The 22,698-nt window shown below is 39.2% G+C and overlaps 1 protein-coding gene across 1 annotated transcript in view; it reads right to left on the bottom strand.

Annotated features, from left to right (window-relative positions):
• The window catches only part of COL4A1 (collagen type IV alpha 1 chain), a gene marked incomplete at its 5' end in the record, with an annotated part of 87,019 nt that overhangs the window by 14,084 nt on the left and 50,237 nt on the right, over positions 1 to 22,698 (bottom strand). The window contains 21 exons of the mRNA XM_082494133.1: positions 803 to 874; positions 1,534 to 1,606; positions 4,669 to 4,802; positions 5,518 to 5,703; positions 7,613 to 7,663; positions 8,196 to 8,294; positions 8,982 to 9,058; positions 9,163 to 9,293; positions 10,186 to 10,325; positions 11,193 to 11,282; positions 11,375 to 11,473; positions 14,345 to 14,497; positions 15,099 to 15,188; positions 15,729 to 15,896; positions 16,321 to 16,434; positions 16,778 to 16,928; positions 17,233 to 17,330; positions 18,815 to 18,919; positions 19,015 to 19,107; positions 19,477 to 19,645; positions 20,497 to 20,688. Of these exons, the coding sequence (XP_082350259.1) occupies positions 803 to 874; positions 1,534 to 1,606; positions 4,669 to 4,802; positions 5,518 to 5,703; positions 7,613 to 7,663; positions 8,196 to 8,294; positions 8,982 to 9,058; positions 9,163 to 9,293; positions 10,186 to 10,325; positions 11,193 to 11,282; positions 11,375 to 11,473; positions 14,345 to 14,497; positions 15,099 to 15,188; positions 15,729 to 15,896; positions 16,321 to 16,434; positions 16,778 to 16,928; positions 17,233 to 17,330; positions 18,815 to 18,919; positions 19,015 to 19,107; positions 19,477 to 19,645; positions 20,497 to 20,688 (2,485 nt within the window). The remainder of the gene's footprint in view (positions 1 to 802; positions 875 to 1,533; positions 1,607 to 4,668; positions 4,803 to 5,517; positions 5,704 to 7,612; positions 7,664 to 8,195; positions 8,295 to 8,981; positions 9,059 to 9,162; positions 9,294 to 10,185; positions 10,326 to 11,192; positions 11,283 to 11,374; positions 11,474 to 14,344; positions 14,498 to 15,098; positions 15,189 to 15,728; positions 15,897 to 16,320; positions 16,435 to 16,777; positions 16,929 to 17,232; positions 17,331 to 18,814; positions 18,920 to 19,014; positions 19,108 to 19,476; positions 19,646 to 20,496; positions 20,689 to 22,698) is intronic.

Below are 22,698 nucleotides of genomic sequence, written 5' to 3'. Positions count from 1 at the left end.
CATGAGACCACTTGGAGTACTGTATGCAGCTCTGAGATCCCCAGTACAATAAAGATATGGACCTGTTAGAGCGGGTCGAGAGGAGGCCCATGAAAATGATTAGAGGGCTCAAACACTTCTCCTATGAAGAAAGGCTGAGGGAGTTGGAAGAGTTCAGCCTGAAGAAAAGATGGCTCTGGGGAGACCTTATTATGGCATTTCAACATATAAAGGGGACTTATAAGAAAGTCGGAGTGAGACTTTTTACCAGGGTCTGGAGTGACAGGACAAGGGGTACCGATTTTAAACAGAAAGAGGGCACATTTAGATTGGACTTAAGGAAGATATTTTTTTTTTTTTACAATGAGGGTGATGATACACTGGAACAGGTTGCCCAGAGAAGTTGTGGATGCCCCATCACTAGAAATGTTCAGATTCAGGTTGGATGGAGCTTTGAGCAACCTGATCTAGTGAAAGATGTTCCTGCCCATGGGCGAGGGGTTGGGCTAGATGATCTCTAAAGGTCCCTTCCAACCCAAACCTTTCCATGATTCTATAGTTCTAGGATACCATTTAAAGATTCTAATAATGTCAAAACCTCAGTATTGATTTTTCAGAGCAGGAGATAAATACATTCACTCTCTACCCAATACTTAAATGTAATCTGACCATTCAGATGCTGATATCATATGATATCTGTTTTCATATTCTAACTTTTTACACTAAATAAAAAGGGGAGTGAGATATCCTTTGATTAGTCACATATAACCATTTTAACAACAACATCTGGGAAAAAAAACAAAACGGTCTTTGTATTATATACCTTTAGATCCAGGAAGACCTTGGTCACCTCGCTCACCCTTAAGGCCTGGGAAGCCAGGAGATCCTTTTGGACCTGAAGTCAAAGGAAATATTTACATTGAACTTCAATAATTTATTGATTGGGAAGGATATGTGTAGAGTAATCATGTAGGACCTCATGATCATGTAAGGGCCATGACTTTAGTTGCACAAGTAATTTTTAACTGTTTACAAGAACAAGATACAAACAGCAGCACTAAGTCGCCAAAGAAATAATGACTGAAAACAATTTTCTCTTAATTATCTTTCTCTAAATTATATTTTTTTTCTATTAATAACTACATTTTTTATACAAGCAGGATTTTCATGTATATGAGAGTGACAGTAGCAGCAGTGTAATCAACAATGGGAAAATACTGAGCCTGTGTTTCCTCAAATATAGCTATAAGATTTGCCTCTCCAATTCTCAAGAAAATCTTGAAGATTCTTTACTGGTAATGTCCAAACAATTGATTTCACATCCACTTTTTAAAGCAAGCACACACTTAAAATTGGCAAAGCAAGATAATAGGCAAAAGGCAAAAAACGTTGAGAAAAATACCAATGTTCTCACATGCTTTTTGATGCAGCTTTCAATGTCCTGTTTCAATAATTTGTAACAAAGTCAGCATTCTTTGAGCATCTTTTTTAAGAGGAATGATATGAAAGACATCTTTGCATACTTTTTAGGAATATGGTAAATTTTCTTCTCACCTGGAACGCCTGGTACTCCTGGAGGTCCCATATCACCCTTTTGACCAATATCTCCTGGTAAACCAGGACTACCCTGTATAAAAGAAAATATGAAGTATAGTTATCCTACGCTATTATGATATGACTCTTAAATAGACTGTATGTTTTTTGAAAATTGTGAAAAAAATTTAACATGAGAGAAGAGCCATTAAGTTTAATGAATGGTTATTCTCTACCATGATTAGATGAGAAGCTTCTCTTACAGGAAGAAGAGTGACACGTTGTTCTTACTAAACTATTTTTTGCCTTACAAAGATACTAGATAAGGATAGGGTCTCACTAGCAGCATGTCTCATAAAAGGTTCTCAACCATACACTATAGTGTTATGAAAAACATCAGTAAGCACAAATCTCAGCAAACACCAATTTCAGTGCAGCCCCAGCAGGCGGTTGCTAGTCAGATAATTAAATGCAGTAATTCTAGACTACAGCAGACTTGAAAACTTCTACATTCACATGTGGAATGAAAATAACTGTGCTCAATGGTTTATAGTCATCTGAAGATTTTTACTTTTCAACTGGGCTAAAATACTCAAGGACTCACTCACTCACTTCAAACACAATGCAAACTCCTCCTCCTGCCTTCACTATTACACACTGCTCCCCTGAAATGAATGGTAAGAAGATCATTATGGCCTCACTTCAAGGAAAACCAAGCTCATATTTCAAAAGACACTGTAAATAGTCCTTTAAATGACTGACAATTTCCTTTTCTTCTTTTGTCTGTTGCAGATCATCTGCAAAAAGCTTGTAAGTATAGTTCAGAGTTTCTCCCTGGCTGAAGCAATATGGCAGTGATAGCCCCCTATATAATAAAATGTGAAACACAGGTGGAGGAAAGAAACTCCCTTTGCTAAGTGACTTACCAATCAGAGGTTGGAGATGTGAATTGAGTACTCAGTGAAAAATAATACCACTAATAGGATTCATATTTTCATATTCATCGTATTTGGAGAGCAATAGATCAGACACAAACAGGAGTGATTTTTCATTTGATGTAAGTTAGATGTTTATATTAAGGTGAGAAGAATGGCTCCCTACAAATGTCTAATTCTTTCCACTGACTATAAAGGGAGAAGAGATGACTAGCTCAAAAACGGATGTCAACAGTGAGACTTCCAAAGTCAAACAAAAGAAATGCTACCGTTGGACTGGTAAGGGAGGTATTAATGAGGTAAGGTTCCCTGGTTTCCTTCAGTCACATACTCACAGTATGCAGGGTTGTTTAAAGAAATGGCACTCTCTTTGTATCATAATACATGAATTTCTGTAGCATTAAACAGGAGGGCTAACACTCATTCAGAAGACAGTCATGCATCAGAGAATCTCATTAAAAGAGGGGTTTTTTAATAACCGTTTTTTAGGTTATAATTATAAAATGAAATTATTTATAAAAGGAGTTTATTGGAAGCTTTCCATCAAAATACTTTTTCCACAACAGTATGCAGTTTCTTAAACGTTTTTCCCCCATCAGATATAGCTTGGCAAACAATACTTTGTTTTGGACTTGTTCCAAATAAAACAAAACTATTTCAGTTTGTGAAAATGATGAAAATGTTTCTGTTCTCATTTTAACGTTAAAATGACAGAAAAACCCATGGGATTTGTATTTCACAGTCTGATCTCTGCATTCACTTTTTTTGGATAGGATTTTTAGGCAGGCTGCGTCACGCGTGTTGTAACAAAACCTCCTTTCTGATATAAGTTACCATGTACCTGGAGACCTGTATGAGCAATTGAGCTGTGATCAGGGCAGGAGCCTGTCACACTGGAGAGGATGAAGACATTAGAAAACCATCTTAGTATGTATCACCAGAGGAAGTTTAATATTGAAATAGCTATAGCTCTCACTGGAGCATTTCACACTGACTTAACAACCCAATACTATGCATTGTGGCTCAGGGACAGTAAAATATTTTTTTCTGCCTGAAGGCATGGATTCAAAATCCTTTGGCATTTCCCATTCTTGATAAACAAACAGTCTTGGACTGGAATATCAACCTGTGAAAAGCTTTAGAATTTCCTGGGGTATAAAAGTTTAGCTCTCTGCAGAAGTACTGCAAATTCTTAAATAGGAAAAATATAATAACTGGAATGTTATTTTGAAATCGACTACCTTCAAAGCTGGTATGGTATGGTCTCAAAGGTAAAAAGGCACAGCCAAGATCTAGTGTCAGAACACTGAAGCAAATCCTTAATGTCTCTGTGAAGTGACTACTTCACAGATGCAGAAAAGGATGCAGTACATCTTTGCCTCATCAAGACCTTTTAAGCCCACTATCAGTATCCTGCTTTTAACATCAGGACCTTATTCCTGAGTCTTCCTTTTGTACACTAGGAATTGTTGAGTCATACCTACCTACTTTCTTATTCGTTCTTCCATAGTTTTCTTTATTATTATTACTTTCTTAGTAGGAAAGACAAAATAGAACGTTAAAATATAGAGCGTATTTTTCAGTATGGAAAAAGGCAGCAGACACTCTGAGAGAAAGAGTATAGAAGACCAATAGTTCTGGCTGACTGTCCTATTCTAGCTGATTCTCCCTAATACACAGAAAGGGACTGTTTTAGATCAGGGAAAATGAATAATATATGACAACAATGTATTAATAGCACTGCCTGTTTGTATTTCTAAATCAGCAGCTATATTTCATCACTGACAGTACTGCAAGTGCACTTTGTTTGAAAGGTTTCATAACAAAAGCAAACAGTGCAGGTATTTTCAGAAGGCAATTTATCGTGAAATATGCAACCTTTAAAATTAACTACTAATGCATTTGCAGGATTTATGGATGTGCTGCAGCCATTCTGTACTGTTAATACAGTGTAAATTATACTCTGGGTGTTGTATGTTACCACTCGCTATCTATAAATTTCTAATAAGTTCATTAGGTTGCTGGGGTTTATTGGTAGGCAGCCTTTAAAAGGAGAGAATTGAAATGTTTTCAAACTGACTTTACATCGTCAGCAGTGAGTCCAAAGGAACTTTGAGCATGAAGTATCATTACATTGAACAAGAAACATCTATGATTAATATATCCATTAATCACAGGAACCAGCTTTCAGCAAATCTGGAGCATACTGAAAGTAACTTACTGGCAGTCCCTGGAAACCCGGATCACCTTTGACTCCCGGACCCCCAGGAGTCCCAGGCCAGCCATTGCTCCCCTGCTCGCCTTTGGCTCCTTTCAGACCTGGGGGTCCTGGTGGCCCTGTTGGACCTGGTAAACCTACAAACCAGAAGAAGAAAGTGTTTAGTGGCACTATTTGTTCAGAGCAGCACCTGATGGAGGATGAGCTGGCTCAATCTATAGACAGGAAGAACCAAAATAATTATCATAACATTTCAAGAAAACAAGTAGGAGAATCTGTTGCAGTGAGGTCCATGTGACTTCCTATCTGACTGGACATCTATTGTTTATCAGCCTGTGGCTGATGGAAAATAGTGGAGAGTTTTCTATATGTGCAGAACAAATAGATGGTATGTTCTCAGCTATGAACATGCAGCTCTGCTCTATTGTCCTCCTTAGCCTCTAGTACAGGGCCACTGCCAAGGTAAGGTCGCGCTGGGCCAGTTTTAAACACATTAACATTCCAGGGCATAGGAACACACAGCCATGGCTGCCTTGAAACAGTAAATAACATGGGACAGGGAAACATGGAAATGGGGGGCAAACTTCTAAATGTCAGAAAGACTGATGGACAAACCCAACTGCCTGAGAACATAAAATCAGCCCGTTCCAGGACATAATGCGAAACAGCCTATGAAGGGGAGCTTTTTTCTGGTCTGTGAGAATAGGATAAACAAGGATAACCAATATTGATTATATTAATTATATATTATATTATTATGTTATATTAATTATATATTATTGTATTAATTATTAATTAATTAGGTGAGGTTTGATTAACAGCAGTACATTAATACTAAAGATAGAGAATTACCTGGAAGGCCAGGTTGGCCTTGGGGTCCTCGGTCTCCTTTAGGGCCCTCGATTGCACTTCCTGGTAGTCCAGGAAGACCTTGACTGCCCTTGGGGCCGGGTGGACCAGCATACCCTGGTTCTCCTTTCAGGCCTGGGATCCCCGGACTTCCTGGGGATCCTGGAAAACCCACATCACCTTTCGCACCTAAGATTTGAAACAACCCCCAAAAGATGATTAGAGGAAGGATCACAATCACTGAAGCCTTCTGCCTTATTACCACTCCTAATAAGCTTTATTGCTTAAGAAAATATTGACCTTGCCTTTATACATTTGTATAAAAATGCAAAACTTTAGGAAAACTGTATTATTCTCCACATTATGACAAAAAATATGAGGAAAAGAGTAGTTTGACTGACATATCTTTTCTTAGCTAAACTGATCACCAGGCTATTTTAATTCATTCTAAAAATAGATGAACATCCAACATCTCTCTATCAGTCTTTCTAGAAGGAATATAAAGCCCCCAAACCCTTACTCCATTACAATTATTATTGTCATAGCTGAGTAACGGATGTTTTGCTTGACTAAGCATAAAAGGACTTGCTCCTGGAGAAAAAGGGAATTATTTTTTTTTTACTAAGATCTAGATATAGACACTTAGTACTTACTTTCAGGCTTGTACAAGTAGTTAACATTTGCAATTCAGTCGAATTTTAGATCATGATTGAGCAAAAAGAATATAGATTAGCTGTTATAAGTATGATAATAAGAGAAATAAAATGTATAAAAAACACTATCCCAGGCTCTTTGCATAAAAAGAACAGGGTCTTTAAATCCTGGACTTTTTTTTTTTTTGAACTACAATACATTTTGAACACAAATTATGTCAGCTGGATATCTATTTACTCTAAACCCAGATATTTTTAAATGAGCTGTGCTGACAAAATGAGAGGCGGGTAAGGTGAGAAAAGTGCTCTCATAATCTAGCATTCTACATGCTTTACTGAGCTATGATTAGAAAATTTGCTTATTAAAATAAGTTCTCTAACATTAAGGCTTTCTCATCGATTAATGACTGTTAATTACTCTGAAAAGGTTAATTAAAGATATTCTAAAATTCTGGTTTATCGCTTTTGATTGTCCACACAAGTTTCCCGTATTTATAGAATGAATGAGTGAGGTAGGGCATTGATGCTATAGAAGTTCTTCAAAATCTGCCATGTCATATTAATTTCACAGATGGACTAGTTAAATCTTTCTAGTTTTCTGGATGCTTAGAATTGAAAATCCTTTAATTGTACACAATTTCCTTTATCAGCAGCAGTTTGATATTTCTTCACTACTGTATGTTATGCAGTCTAGTGTCTAGGACATACTTGTTTCATAAAATGGAGCATGGTGCATTACAGACACCTTGAACAAGAACTAATTCAAGCCAATCAAGCCATTCTCACAGCACAGTGTAGTGACACACTTTGCGCAGACTACAAACAGTCTTGAAATTGTCCTAGCTATGTGCCTGTACCCAAGCTAATCAGTCCTGAGTCCAGGTAATAACAATTTTCAGTAAGATCTCATCAGGTCTCTGCTATCTTTTGCATTTCTGCACCATGCTCCTGTGCATAGCTTAGACATGCTCCGCTGAGCTATAGAGAATAACTATTTTGGCAATGAATGAAATTGCATCTGGGCTGCACAACAGACTCAGGTAAAAAAATTCTGTGGTATCCTGGTCACAAAACTACTATCTTCAGGTGTCTGGTGCACAGAGCTTCTCTAGACTTTGATTCTTGCAAAATTAGTAGGAAAACAGAAATCCTTTGAGTCAAAAGCACAGCACACAAATACGGGAGTTATTTATATTACCTCATCACAGCACAGCTTGCAGTAAATTCCACACTATGAATAATTACCTATTTTAGGGCATATCTAACTCATGTCCGAGATGCTGCCACTGTAACAGAAATTTGTATTTGAGCCTCTCAGAGTTTCTGCCTGCTCTGAAAAGGTATAGCATGTAAAAGAATGAAGTAGGAAGTATGTCTAAATTACAGAATTATGATTATAGTTTCTTGGGAGGGAGGTTTGCTGCTTGTTTAAAAAAGTGTTTTACCTTTATCACCCTTTGCACCGGGAAATCCTGGAAGTCCTCTACCTGGAATACCTGTAATAATAGAGGCAGCAAAAAATCAGAAGATGGGACAACACTTAAATTTAACTTGTAACAAACAAAACTCTACTAAGCAAATCTAAAATCTAAATAAATGGTTTATGCAAGAGTTCTTCAGGGCAGAGACAGTCTTTGTTATGTATTGGTATTGTATCTAGCACAATGGGCCCCGTGTGACTGAAAGCCCTACCCTAAGAAAAGGCAAGCCTGCTCCATTATTTCACAGCTAAGTTGCAGACTGAAATTAATTCCAAAACACGCCAATTCTTTAAAGTATTGCCAACTTTTGTGAAATAAATTCTTTTAAGATTACACTGATTAAACACAGTTGCTCATCTAAATGATCAGCTTTACAATGATGGATGATAGTCAGTATCAGAAGTCAGCAAGACATCTTGCTAACTCTATTTTCTAAGGTTCCATCCAAAGTACCTGAAGCCCAGCAGACCCCTCTACCAGCTACTCTTGTGTAGCCTGTCTCTGTGCATTTTCGTACCCCATAAACTTAACGTGACAGTCACAGTACCTTGTTCACCCTTTGCACCAGCTGCACCTGGAATCCCATCATAACCTGGTTCACCCTTCTGTCCAATGGAACCAGCAGGACCCGGAACACCAGGTTCACCTGAAAAAATCATTGCCATTTTCATTTCACCTACGAATCACCAGACTTTTTTTTTTTTTTACACATTTTTTTTCCTCTAAAGAAAAGCTTAATTTATTCTTTTGCCCCCACAGAGTCCAAGCAGATACTGCATGATGACTTCAGTGTGACTTCTCTCTGAGATTAGTTCTGATTTAAATCTGTGTGACACAGGGCTCAAGTATTAAAGTTTTTGACATAGGTAATTATCATGAATCTCAGTGATTTTAGAGTGCAGCAACTCCAGCAAAGACTTGTGAATAGCACAGCCCATTGTCCAATGAGACAACGTGTCCTGAAGCCAGTAAACTAAGAAGCTCCATGTTCAAAAATGTTGTTATAACAGCAATGGACTTACTCTCCTCCCTACTCTATTGCCTCTTTAACATCCATGTAATGATGCTGATGTGGTAAATCAGGTTTGGGCCTATCAACTGGAAGGTGGTTAAATCTCTTCCACAAACAGTGTAAATGAATTATTAGCTCCAGAGTACAGTGACTCAGATTTACCTGGGAAACAGCTCTAACTTTTTTTTTTACTTATGAACAAATGTACTGGGAAATATCTGAGCCAAAACAAATGTAGGATGCCACAGTATTTGTTTCAGTTACTCCATGGAGGTGAACAATATTTTAAGTAGCATTTGGTGTTTTGTATGTCTTTTCTACCTGGTTCTCCTTTTAAACCTGGAATGCCACTCAAGCCAGGAAGTCCTTTTTCACCCTTTTCTCCATGGCGGCCAGGGCTTCCTAAAGAAAGGAAGAAGACATGGGTTTACATGCAGGATATTTGGCATAAGATTGACATTATTTTTTCACTGTAATTTCTGTTTTATTAAAGCATAAACACTTGCCTGGAAATCCTGCCATGCCAGGGGATCCTTTGGGACCTGGGGCACCCGGCATTCCAGGAATTCCTGCACTACCCTTTTCACCCTTATCTCCAGATAAACCTGGACTACCTGTTCTTCCTGGTTCTCCCTAGAAGAAGCAGCAGACATTATAAAATGCAGACATTAATTCTGAAACATCTTTTTTTGTTTGCAATGGTAGATGTCACCCCTCTTATTCATCAGACTTACACAGAATTACATTATTTTCCCATTTAGAAACAAAAAAAATTAGGATTAAATTTGTCATTAAATTCCTTTATCAGAATTATTGACTTTTTTAGCAATTGCTTAATACCTACGAAAATGAGTAGTTTTTTATGCAATTTTATGACAGTTTTTACAAAGTCTTTTCCGAATTAGCCTCCAAACTTACTTATTACACTTAATCATCTACAAAAAAAATCTTTTTTAAGTCTTCAGCAAGTTTGCTACCAGATTAGTAAATTTTATTTTTACAATTTTTACTTATAAATTCATGATTACTATCATTGTATAGCTAGCAAAAGGAATGTGAAACAAATGATAATCCTATTAGAATACAATTAAAGATTAAATTAACTTTACAGACAGTATTAACACAGTTCTCTTTTCAGTAATATCTGAGCATATTATAGGTTTTTTCAGCTTTCCAGTATCTCTGTAAAAGTACAGAAACACTATTTCAGTGTGATTATTTGCTCTGTTTGTAAGAAGCACTTTTTACTTTATTTACTCAGTATTTTTAAAAGTTATTCCCCACTTGTCTAGCACTGTAAATTAGCCTACTTTGAAGAGATAGAATAAATAAGAACCCTGAAGATAACAGTCCCATCAAATTGAATGCATCTAAACCTGCGCATATGCACACCTTTCAAGTTTCTCATCAGGTATTTAAAGGAGTGTAACAGAAAATATAATAAAATAGCTTAAAGGTGAACAGCATCTTTTCAAATGATGTACTTAGTAGAGACAGACAATTAAATCCTTAGGGCTGTAAATACCTTCTCACCAGGAGACCCTGGAAAGCCAATTCCAGGAAAACCTGGTGCTCCTTTGTCTCCTTTTTCACCTTTTTGCCCAGGGAAGCCTGGTGTGCCTGGTGAACCTGGTACTCCGGGCAGACCCTTTTCTCCAGGTGTTCCTAGTAAGAGAAAAGGAAAAATAGGTGTATCAGAACTAGTGGTACCCTAGGAGAGGTGACAAATGCCTTAGCTATTCAGAGCTAGAAAAGCAATGTAACTCACTAAAATAGCTAGTAAATTAACTTTTGAGATTCACTCTCTAAATGGGACCTTTTATGGGAAGATAAGCTCTCCTCTGTAAGAGAAGGTCATAATCTTGGATTCAGAGTAAACAGAGCTCTTATTCAAATCATATTTTTAGCAAGAGTTTACATTGATTTGAATAATTTCTAACAGGACCGCAGTGACAAAGGGACTCTGCTGTAGCAAATTTTTCTGTCCTCCTTTACCATTTCAGTCTTTCACCTTTGATTTCCTAAATATGCTAGACAGAAGGCCATCGGAACAAAGATAAAGTTTCCATGTTGAGAAATAGGTTCTTTTCTGTTCTGTTCTTTACCAATCCCCTCCACACCACCACTATTCCCAGACCACTACAGTTTGTAATTAACATGCAGTACACAACAACCCACCAAACTTTTTAGAAGGGGGAAAATACACAAGAAGCTTAATGCAGTTCACACACTAGCAGATACAGAGACAGACAGACAAACAGGTATCACTCTAAAAACTCTGTCTGCAACAAATACACAAATCCTATATATCTAGGTAAAGGATTCACATGTAGAAACTCAGAAAACCACCCTATTATTTGTATATCACAATAGGATTGTGAAAGCAATATCCCAAAAGCCTAAAAGTTCAGACACTGTAAATAGTGCAACCATTTAGTAGATCTACACCAACAAATATTCCATACAGGTCTCTCGTAATGTTCTATATTAACTTGAGGAATACAAAAACAAGAAATTCCCGACAATCAGTACCTGGCAAACCCATTTCACCAACCGATCCTTTTTGTCCTGGAATTCCTGGATCCCCTGGGTACCCTGGGGGGCCCTGATCACCTTTTGGTCCTACAGACAGCAGAGAAAACAAGAGTCCCATTAGTTAATGTGGTTTAAAATATCTTATAAAACGGTCTCTCTGTTGCTGGCTTCCAACATACCTGGCTGTCCTGGAGTACCGGGTTCACCATCTTTCCCTGGAATTCCTGGTTCTCCATATTCCCCACGTAACCCTTTTTCTCCTGTTGCTCCGTGGTCCCCTGGACACCAAGAAAACAAACACAGTGAGATCAGTTTTGTAAAAAAAAAATAATACTGCAATGCCATATAATAATCCTTCTAGTTAATATTTGATCATTGTTGCTTCTCTCTGCTGAACAAGGAAATGGCTGAATTCAAGCTTCGTACATTGTTCAGGAGAGTCACACTTGAATAAAACACACCTCTCCAGTCACTAAACGAGTGCTGAGGAAAGGCTGCAAACTATAACAATTTTACTGGTGTCTGTGCAAATTACAAGGCAAGTTATATCTTTAAATGAAATTGCAAATGAGCATGTGTTTGAGTTAGATTAATGCCTTATTTCAGAAGTGCCAGACAATATCAGATGCTAACAGAAATGATTGATTTGACACTTCTGCTGTCTAAAGATGGAAATGTGAGCAACCAGTTCACAGACACAAATTTGCTGTTTCCTCAGTTCTATCTAATGTTTAAGCATCTTCATCACTCCAGAAGGCTCCACCTCTTATACTGTGGTGTGCCTCTTCTCCAGCTTTAAGGTCCAAGCTTTTTGGTCATAATCCTTTCTGTTAGTGTTGCATACAGGTGCAGGACAGTAGGTTACTGAAGATAGCTCGCTGACTGTTTTTAAGTAAGCGGATTTTAGTAAAAACATCCCAAAATGTCCAAACCCAATTTTTTTATTAAATATCACTGACAATCTTTCATAAAAATACTGTCTTTTCTGCACAGTTTGTATTTTAGAAGCTTTTAAAAACATTACTGTGATTCATGCCTCGAGAGATGAAGGCAGTAAAGTTATGATGATGATGAGTAAAGTTATGGAGTATAACTAGGTTATTTTTCTCTGCTGGTACTAACTATCCTTGGGTTGAAGCAGATGAGATGGGCAGAGCAACAGTAGAAATTTGCAGGCTGGGATCTGTTTTGAACCTACCCTTCCAGGCTGTGTGAGCCAGGCCAATCTGTAGACTGTGTTTGGTCAGGAAAAGGTAGAGCATACAGGTTTGCAAGCGTGCATTATTAGTGCTGGAGATATGAAGAAGTTAGAAACCAAAGAAATTAACCATTTGAATTTCTCAGCAAAGGCTTCTTTATATGCATGTAACCAGTGTGCCTAATTTGGATTTCTGGAAAGGAAATAAAACTAATTATCAATCAGTCAACCTACAGGCCAATAATAGATAAGAAAGTAATGAAAAACAACCTATATGGGTTTGTTTTAAGGCTTTTCATACCACCCTATATACGTATCAAGATCAGAAACAAAGGAGAAAAATTAATCTAGATGAAATCTTTATAGGCTGGGAGCCTCATCAAATACAAAAGCACTCTCAGAAGCTGCATCTCAGCTGAGGCAGACACACTCCACACTTGCTCCTGCCCTCCCTTGAAGTCCAAGCTGGGAGGCACTGCCTATCCATGTGCTTAGGTTTCTCTGAGACCCAACCGGGACACACAAACCCAGGTCTCATTCTGTCAAGCAGTCAGGACAGGGAGATAAGAGGTACCTAGACTGGGAAACTCTCCCATTCCTACAGTTCAAATATAACATAATATAGTTATTGGTGATTCACTGCCAAACCGGAAAGGAGTCTCATGTACTCTGTCCTGGGTCCAACAGAGAATACATCGATGAAATGTACACATAACACTAAACTGGAATGGCTTGAAAGGAGGAGAGGATTAGACTGCAGAAGGATCTTGAAGAGTTGAAGTAATGGTTGAAAAAATCAACATCATGAAATTTAAAAAGCGTACTACACCACATATGTGGCAAGGAGAAGTCACAAGCATGCATACAAAATGAAAAACAATTGCATAGGTAGCAGTCCAGAAGTGAAGGACTAAGGACTATAGCTAATTACAAACTGAGTCAGCTGTTGTTTCAAGAAAGGGAAATTTAATTCTAGCAGGGCCTGAGTTGAAGTACTTCCCTTGTTTCAGCAAAGTGCACTCGAACAAGGAACCAGCCAAATTGGGGAGAAGTCAGAAATGGTAGCAAGAATGATAATTATTTCAGAAAACACGATATACGATGAAAGGTTGAAGGATTGATCAAGGGAAATGGAAGACTACTTGATCTCGGTAGCTCCCTTGTAAGCCCTACAATCCTATTTTAACTAAAACAGTTACCACTTGTTTAAAAACTCTTATGCAATTTTTTAATAAAAAGTAAATCATAATGAAACAAGGAAAAATAATAGAATAAATAATACATAAAATATGCACTATTTTTTCTTTGATCTTAAATAACTGAATTTTCATGTAGCTGTAAAACTAAAAATACAAGAACACATTGTCTAAAAAACCTAATATCTCTACCACCATTAAGTTTCTAAATATAAAGCTGACTGCCTTTCTCCTGCAGATTTCCAGATGTTTCTAAACTGACGTAAGTTGATCTTTTGGTATCAGTGGCATACATGAGTGTCTTTCCTGAAATTTCTTCAGGTCACAAGGAAACACATATGCCAAAAAAGGCTGACCACTTTTTCTTATAGTACCAGTTGGTCTTCATGGCCACAACAATGTTTGCACTATATGTTTCACATGAAAGACAGCTTTTCTCTTCCGGCAAGCTCCAGTTTCTACTTTTAAAAATTCTTTTCTTTTGAGAGAGTCTTCTGATAAAAGAGGTAAAAAGTATTTTATAAAAGCTAATTGAACCTCTTCCATCCAACCAAAGCCCTTTCTGTCTGTGATTAATCTTTGTTGCTATGGAGTTGAAAGATACTGGAAAAATATCTGTAGGTGCTGTGTGAAATTCTTTAATCTTGTTTTAAAAACTGTTGTCTAAAACCAAGATACAACTGAACTCAAAGCATTGCTGCTTAACAGTATACAAATGTTAATTGCACTTATCCACAGTTAGAGATTAAAGTTACCTTTTTCTCCTTGATCTCCCTTTTGGCCTTTGAGGCTAACCATGTCCATATTGTCCATCGTTCCAGGTTTTCCTGGGAGACCAGCTTCACCTTTATCTCCTTTGACACCAGGATCACCCTGTGGTCCAACTACACCTTTGAAACCTTGGCTACCTATAAAGGGATAGCACAGAATATTGTAGTGGCATATAAAACTTTGCAAAAGTATTTACTAGACAACAACAAATGAAATTAGCTAATTATTCAAATTTTGAGCACCAAATACCATGCTCTGGAACATCTGATTTATCTCATATGAAGTGTTTTAGTACCAGGACTTCACAATAGCTCTGTCAAAAAAGTTGACATATTTTTCTCGCTTCACAGCTGTTAATTTTTGACTCTCAAAACAACAGGGATAGGAGTTTGGCAGTAATACAGGGCATTATTTGAAGAACTTAATTAAGACCTTCCTGCGGGCTTTTTATAATTTCAAACACAGTATTTTTCTTGGATTAGTATCTATAGCATCCTCGCACCTAGCAAATCCTTACGTTGTTGAAGAACAGATCAAAAATCCTGGCTCGGTGCCCAAATACATGAGTGCTCCTAGGATATGGCTTTCTAAATTGCACTATTTCTAACTTACAGGGAAGTTACTTGACATAAAACATTCCTGAGGCAACTCATGCTCCTTATATTTTGTTATTTCCAGACTTTTCTGCTGGGAAAAAGGTGGATTTTCCAACTTTGATTTTGAGAAAATCTTTCTTACCTTTTTCACCAGGCAACCCTCGATCTCCAACTGGTCCAGGAGTTCCTGGCAATCCAGGAGTTCCCATAACTCCCATTTCTCCTTTGGCTCCTGAAACCAAAGTGAAAGAGTGAATAACAGAAATTAAGCAAGCAGTGTAAAGAAGTACAAGAAATAGCATTATTTACTCCCTATTATATTAGGAATTGCCCTACTTAAGGAAAAATGTGACAAAGATGATTAATCTAAAATAGCCTGACAGAGAAAACAATAGTAAAAAGTGTTATGAAAACCAGTATAAAACACAGTTTGTAATGGGTTTTTGACAGATTCTTTAAACTTCCTATTACAGTGAACACCGTCATTAACAAAAGCATTATTAAAACCACATTCTGCCATTGAAACTGTGCAGAATAATCCCCTTTCATTATTAGAGTCTAAAGACTAGTTCCTGCAAGTTGCTGGACTTGATCCACCAAAGGACTTGAGTAGCAATTCAGTAACACGTGCATGGATTTGCTTCACTGATGTCAGCCCATGTGTTTTCCCAAGCTTGGGCCTTTTCACTCCTAATCAAGTGAAAGGGCATACTACCACAACTTAATAAAACAGTTGTCAAAGATGCTGCTTTCCGAGGGAAAAGATGTTTACCTGCTGATCCTTTCAGTCCAACAGCCCCCTGCGGACCCGGCAGGCCAGGTAACCCCACAGACCCTGGTACTCCGGGCTGGCCCTGGCTACCTTTATCGCCTTTTGGTCCTGGCATATCTAGACCTGGGATACCAGGGAAGCCCCTTTCTCCTTTTATTCCAGGAAATCCTAGGAAAAACAGAAAATACAGGATTAGTTCTTAACGGAGCATGGGGAACACCATTAACAAGAATATCTGATAACATCCACCTGCTGTTCAGAAATTACATGGCATGAAGAATGAAGACGCAAAGCCAGACAGCAGTAGTAGTCCTCATTTTCTAAGCGAGTCTTTGATCCTGTATATATTACCCACCGATGACCTGAGGGGACCGAACAAAACAGCAGGCGTTTTCTCAGGAGGCCTTGCCCTGCGTTTTGGACCAGACGGAGGAGGCCCACCGACATTTCCCCCCCCCCCCCCCCCCCCCCATGCACCCCCACCGACCTCACACCACAAAACAGTTCACAAGCAACGTTTTTACCAACGCCAATACCCATTTTTGCCAAAAGTCCGCTCCTAAGCACCGTCATGGGAGTATTTCCCTCTCACCTGGTGGTCCCTGGGGTCCTGGCTGCCCGGCGGGTCCCGGCGATCCAGGTGGGCCCAGCCCCGGGGCGCCCGGAGGGCCCTGCAAGCCTTGCAGCCCTGGGAGGCCGGGGTCGCCTGCAGGGAGAGAGAGAGAGACATATAGGCTGAGCGTCCTCTGACGTTATTTGAAGCCCTATTTGCTGAAGGTGCTAGACAAGGTGCTTTGGAAGCACTCGGCCAACAAGACCTCGTTTCAGCCTCTAATATCTCCTGGCTGGGCTCAGAGGAAGGGTTGCTCTTTGCTGCTCGCATTTGCTACTGGTGGTTGGTAGGAGAAAACAAGGGGAAGGGAAAAGGGCAGTACCCTGAGATATCAGTAGGACATCCCAGTGGTGAATAGACTTTTTGCTGCATCTATAGGGGAGTGAGTTTAAAAAAGAAACAGAAATACAGAGCTGTGTTTTTCTGGCTACGTTACCTCTGAATCCTTGCTGTCCAGGTATGCCTGGAAAGCCTTGCTCGCCACGTAAGCCAGGCAGGCCTGGATTTCCCTTTTCTCCAGGGATGCCAGCTGGGCCTGGGGGGCCTGGCAATCCCTTAGGGCCAGGGAGACCTACTCCAGGTTCACCCTAGCCAAGAAACACAATAGATTAGGAATCAACACATCAAAACCAAGAATTCATTCACTGACTGTATTTAAACCACTCAGAAGAAAAGCAGCACTGTACGTGACTTCAGGGCAGAGCTGTAAGCCCTTTAGCGTTCATGTCAAGCAGTCATCCGTCTACTCTGTTCCTTTATGTGCATAGTGGGAAACATAAGATGAAGGACAGTTTGGCCAACATTTTTTTTTTTTTTTAAGAGCAGGATCTTTGAACACATTTCTGTTAACATGGGCAGTCATAGATAACCATATCAGCACCTGACACCTACTTTTTGACCTTGTAAACCTGGTACACCTGGCAAACCATCCAGGCCAGGGGTTCCTGGAGTCCCCGGCAGACCAGGCGATCCAGGCTGACCTTGGAAACCTACAAAACAAAACAAAATTCATATCATTACTATCTTTGCCTGTAAGTGTCCTCTGCTGTTTCTTTAAGCCTCTAATTGAACTATTTACATCCTAACAGGGACCTCTTTAAAAATGTCTGTGTAGCCTTTTATGAAAAACTTCTAGGGATGCCAGCATCCAAATGTCTCAACAGAGATTCAAACACTGAGCTTCATGCAGAATTTGGCTTCTGATGAGAAACAACCACCCAGGAGAAACAAATGCTGAGTGTCTCCTCTTAAATTAATAGACTTGTGGGTTCATGTCATTGAGAAACATCCTGTCTGCAAAACCAGGTTCCCAAAGTCTTCTTCAGAAAAGGCAACCTAATGTATGGGGTATCAGACTGAGGGAGGCACAACAAAATCTATCCGTGAATCAACACCTTCTGTTCAGTATATGTTGTGTGACTTGTCCTACATGTCCCACTGTGGGTTACACACAGAGGGTTTCTATGCCACAGCTGACCCATGCACTGTGCCTTGGGAATGCAGGAAAGAATACATACAGCATTCTGCAACTCACTTAAAGATGGCACTCGTTCAACACCAGCACACGCACAATAAGTTGAGATGAAGCTCCTCTCCCAGGCAAAGGTCTCAGGGAGTGGGAAATCCAGCTTTTAGGCTAAGCCCCACTGGGCAGAGCTGAATTCAAGAAAGGGTCCTTGAAATAAATGTATTTGATATGTCATTCTTTTCTTTCTGGAATCAAAGAGCATATAGCAATCCTTTTCCAGATGCAACGAGCTTTTTCTGTTCAGATTTGTCCCACCCCAGTCTCAGAGGAACTGGAGGTGGTTACAGGTAAAGATTTGCCCTTTCTCCTTTTTAAGTCTTTCTGACCCTCCCAGTTCATTGGTGTGTAGAATCATAATAAATAAAGTAACAATGAAGACACACAAGAATTTTAGGGATTGAGGTGTCTGCTGAAAGCTTAGTCGTCTAGTTCTAAATGAGTAGCAGCTCTATGAAATACATCTCCCCAAAATCCAAAACCAGAATATGAACATTTAGACTTCCTCTAAGCTATGTGCATACCCTGAAAAAGGCCATGCAGGGAAGACTAAACTTACGCTGAGTACTCTGGTGTTCTAACCAAACCACTCTCAGCTGCCTGGGACACAGCAGAGCTGCTAGCTCTGGCCCAAAAATATTATAGTTATGTCAGCATGTTTTTTTGACCAACCACATACAGTGCTTCATCTCTCGGAAAGGTCATCTCATCTCTCAGCAACCTCAGTTGCTCCAACGTAAGATCATGTAGTTTTTGACACCATCTGTATCTGCGCCACGTCACTGCACAAAGCAAGTGTGCGTTGAAAGTATGCTTGTGGACTTTCTCAAGGGAGGTTCTTCAGCTGCACCTCCCAAATCTCATACAGCTATGGCTGAATGATACAGTGCAGGCTTCCTTCCACACTCCAGTTCCACCAGCTTTGTTAGATGAATAACTTTATCTTACCTTTGGGTCCTGGAGGTCCAGGGAACCCTATACCTGGCTGCCCAACAGCACCTTTTTCTCCCGGCAGGCCTGGTCTACCTGGAAGCCCAGGATTCCCTTTGTCACCTTTACAAGTGAAAACAGACAAATGTTAATACAAAGGCTAGCTTCTGGGGAACAGAGCCATTATGATCATCAGACAGATTAACAGGCTACTGTACCTTGGGGTCCGGGGAAACCAGGTGGCCCAGGAAGGCCATCTGCCCCAGGAGGTCCAGGGAGTGGTACAGTTCGTCCTGCTTCACCCTTTGCTCCTGTGAATGCAAAGATGTATTAAGTACAGGAACTGATGAAATTAAACAAGGGATTTTTCACCTAGCCAGCGATATTAGTCCATCCACACCATTAGCACTGACTTATTATGAAGTTTTTTTTGTAGAAAATTCATAGAAAACTAGGATGAACTCAGTTTAGGAAGAACCTAAACCACCCCATTTTGCCTAATAAATTCTTCAAGAAAACTGTTCTTACAGATTTGCAATAATACTGCTGAAAGCAAACACTGATTTAAACTGGAAAGTCTTTTTATTTCAGTCTTAAATTCCAGTGATCCTCTAAGTTGTACCACTTAAAGGGCACATTTTTTTATTTTTTATTTTTATTAAAGCATACTATAGTATTACCTGGAAGGCCTGGTAAACCTGGGGTTCCAGCAAAGCCTCTGTCTCCTTTGTCACCGGGTAACCCTGCAGTGCCTATCCCAGGAGGGCCAGGAAAACCTCTTTCACCACGTACTCCAGGGAATCCAGGTTGGCCAGGGGGACCACGTTCTCCTTTCAAGCCAGCTGTACCCTAATTTTTGGAAAGTATGAGTGTACTTCTTGCCTGACTGGCAAGACAGAACATGTCATCGTCTCTGTTTAAATATTTTGTAACTTGGAATTAGCATGAGTATCTGTAATGCTGACAAAAGTGGATTTTTCATAACTGGAAATAGAACTGGGTTCCACGTGGAACAACACCAGGAAATCATACCTAGTGTGCAATGCAGCTAGCTGGACCATGTAGGCTATCTTCCCAGTGGTGGATCTGGGAGCAGATGTGAGCTCCACATTCAGCTCCACATCCATATCAGCTGAACTCTCTATCAGTGCAAAACTTTGAAGCAGTAGTTTCCACAAGAAGAGAAGTACGCTAGATAGAGTCGAATTGTCTTAAGAATCTCTACTTGGATAACTGCATTCCTTCAATCATATCTGCTAAATCATCTGCACTAGTTTTCACTATCAAGCAGTGAGAAAGGGAGAAAGGAAGCAAACTATGGTCCATGCCCACAACTTTGTAGCAGAAGTATCCTTGCTCTGTAGTCCGGAAAGTAGCAAGTCATGCTGAATACATCTGAGTCAGATCACTTATTTGCATGACATGTAAAAAGAAAGGGTCAAAATCTAAATCTGAAGTAGCTTCTTGTTAAAGGACCGCCTTCCTCACCAGTTTCAGGGAAACTGGAGTCTTCCTCTGAGGACGAATGAACTACTCAAGGTAAGGACAAGATGTGGAACAATGAATGAGGCCAATAAACATAAAGCATGTATAGGGCATAAAAGTATGTGAATTCTGATCTGAAAGACAGAATGTATAGGACAGTATGTAAACATAAATAAACACACAGTAGGACAATGTGTAAACATAAACACACATACCGCTGCTCCTTTTGGACCTTGAGGACCAGGTAAACCATCTTTTCCCGGTCTTCCTTCTCTTCCAGGAATACCTGGTTGTCCTGGGAAACCAGGATCTCCCTTTTCACCTTTCAGGATAGAATCATAAGTAAAATCTCCTGGTTCTCCTTTTGCCCCAGGGCTGCCCATAAGTCCTGGAGTGCCGGGTGGGCCCTGAAATTTCATAAATTCAGATGTTATTAGTTGCCCTACCAACCCTTCAACTGATACAAAATAAAACAAATCTTCAGAAATTAAAGAGTACACCATCCAAGTAAACCATAAAGTTTTCGATTGTGGAGGTCAAATAAGAATATTTTCCAGGACACAGCAGTGTGAATAAGGAATTAATGCAAATCTATCTTGACCATTTTGTCATTCATTATATCACAGGTATATCATTTTAGATGGTGCATATAAGCTCACACCCCTAACACAAGAACTGCAGCCCATGATACCAAAAAACTATGAATTTTCAATAGACTACCCACTGGCTTTCAGTTATGCATATTTATACAATATCAGCATCAAGGCAAATGAGGCTTTTTAAAGAGGCATTTTCAGAGTTAAAGAGTCTGCCCCAACCTTTAAATGCTGAATTCTGTAACACTGTGGAATGTATTTCTCTGATGCAAATGCAAGAAAAGTATCCCTACATTTCCACAATATTTACAATACCAGCAGATGTAGTACTAATACAGGAAAATAACACACTTCCAGTATGCAAAGACAAACTCAGCCAAACCTACAGGTTTAAATTGCTTATATGAACCCCATCCATGATTTTCTTTCTTTCAAAACCTTTTAAATTAACTATAATATTCATAAAATGTACGTATTGTCTACGAAATTAAATGATTTGTCTTAAACAAACCTCAAATGTTATTTGTACAAGAGTTAAGGCTAACTGAAGGCTGAAAGATTTTCCCTGGGTAGTTTATTTATGACAGTTAGCTGACACAAATACACATTTCCCTTCATTACTAACGTTCATTGCCTTGTACAATTAACAATCACAGTCAGTTGGTACTATCAGAATACTACGCGCATGCTCGGAAAAGAGTTTTGTAAGCTCTCTTGGGAAGAAATTATCTACCTAATAATATATCCATAGGATTTCCAGAATTCCACTTTTCCCTACATATTTTCTAGGACTTATATGAAATTTTCTCATAGGAACAGCCTCTCTAATTTCAAGTGAATCAGAGTGACTCACTAGGGTAGAAAGCACAAACTTCATGGGGAATGTCTACTGCTTATGGCTGATATGTGCCCTCCACTTAAACCTGAACCAGAACACAGTCAAAGGTAGTCCTTCCATTAGTTTTGGTGGGTACTGGATCAGACTGTAATACTCTGGCATGGGTCTAAACAATGTCAGGTTGCGAGACTGGCATCTATGTAGTTTTTCCAAGCTAAACTATATGCTGGAACACCACCTGGCTGAACTTTGTGGAACAAAACAAGCTTAAAAGCATTCAGAACAGTAGCCAGTCCTTGTCTGATGAAAGACATGAACAGATCTTAAGAGGCAATAAAAGAAAAATACAAAGGTGCGGCAAAACATGTGCTGAGAACAAATGCCAGACACAAAGAAAGCTTGAATACATTAAGATGTCTTATTTTTCTCCACTGTTTCTTTCACGGATCCCACTTTATTATAGTAAATTCATTCACTGAGTAATACCATCTTGTTTATCATGGTAGAAGCAGAGAATGCACTACATCCCAGCTAACTCTCATCAGCTAAACTCAGGTTTCTAGGCTTTATTTATACTCAAGGAAGAGAAATAGATTCTTTGAGTAAAGAATGCATACAGGTGGGTTGGTTTAACCTCTGAAGGTGCCTCTCTCACTGCTGGTGATAGAGGGAGCTTGCATAACTCCATTTTGTGTTAAAGTTAGTGCACGTGAATGCCACTGAGAAGTTGTATTGTCAAAAATTATCAGCTAGAAGGACAAAACAGCTTCGGGAAAAAAAGTCTGGGATGACTCTGACAAACTCAGTCTACTTACATTAGGAATGGTGTCAAAATCCACACTACACTACAGGAACATGTCTACAGCACACCACAGTGTACGTAGGGACACTTGAGTGAACTCTGACAAGATCAAATAAAGTTGTTCTAGTACGCTACTTATCTAGGAGTAATTTGTGTTACATTTTAGGCAAGTGCTATGCTT

This window comes from Vanellus vanellus, assembly GCF_965231255.1.
Source record: "Vanellus vanellus genome assembly, chromosome: 1".
Taxonomy (NCBI): Eukaryota; Metazoa; Chordata; class Aves; order Charadriiformes; family Charadriidae; genus Vanellus; species Vanellus vanellus.
This window is presented reverse-complemented; position numbering and strand designations above follow the sequence as displayed.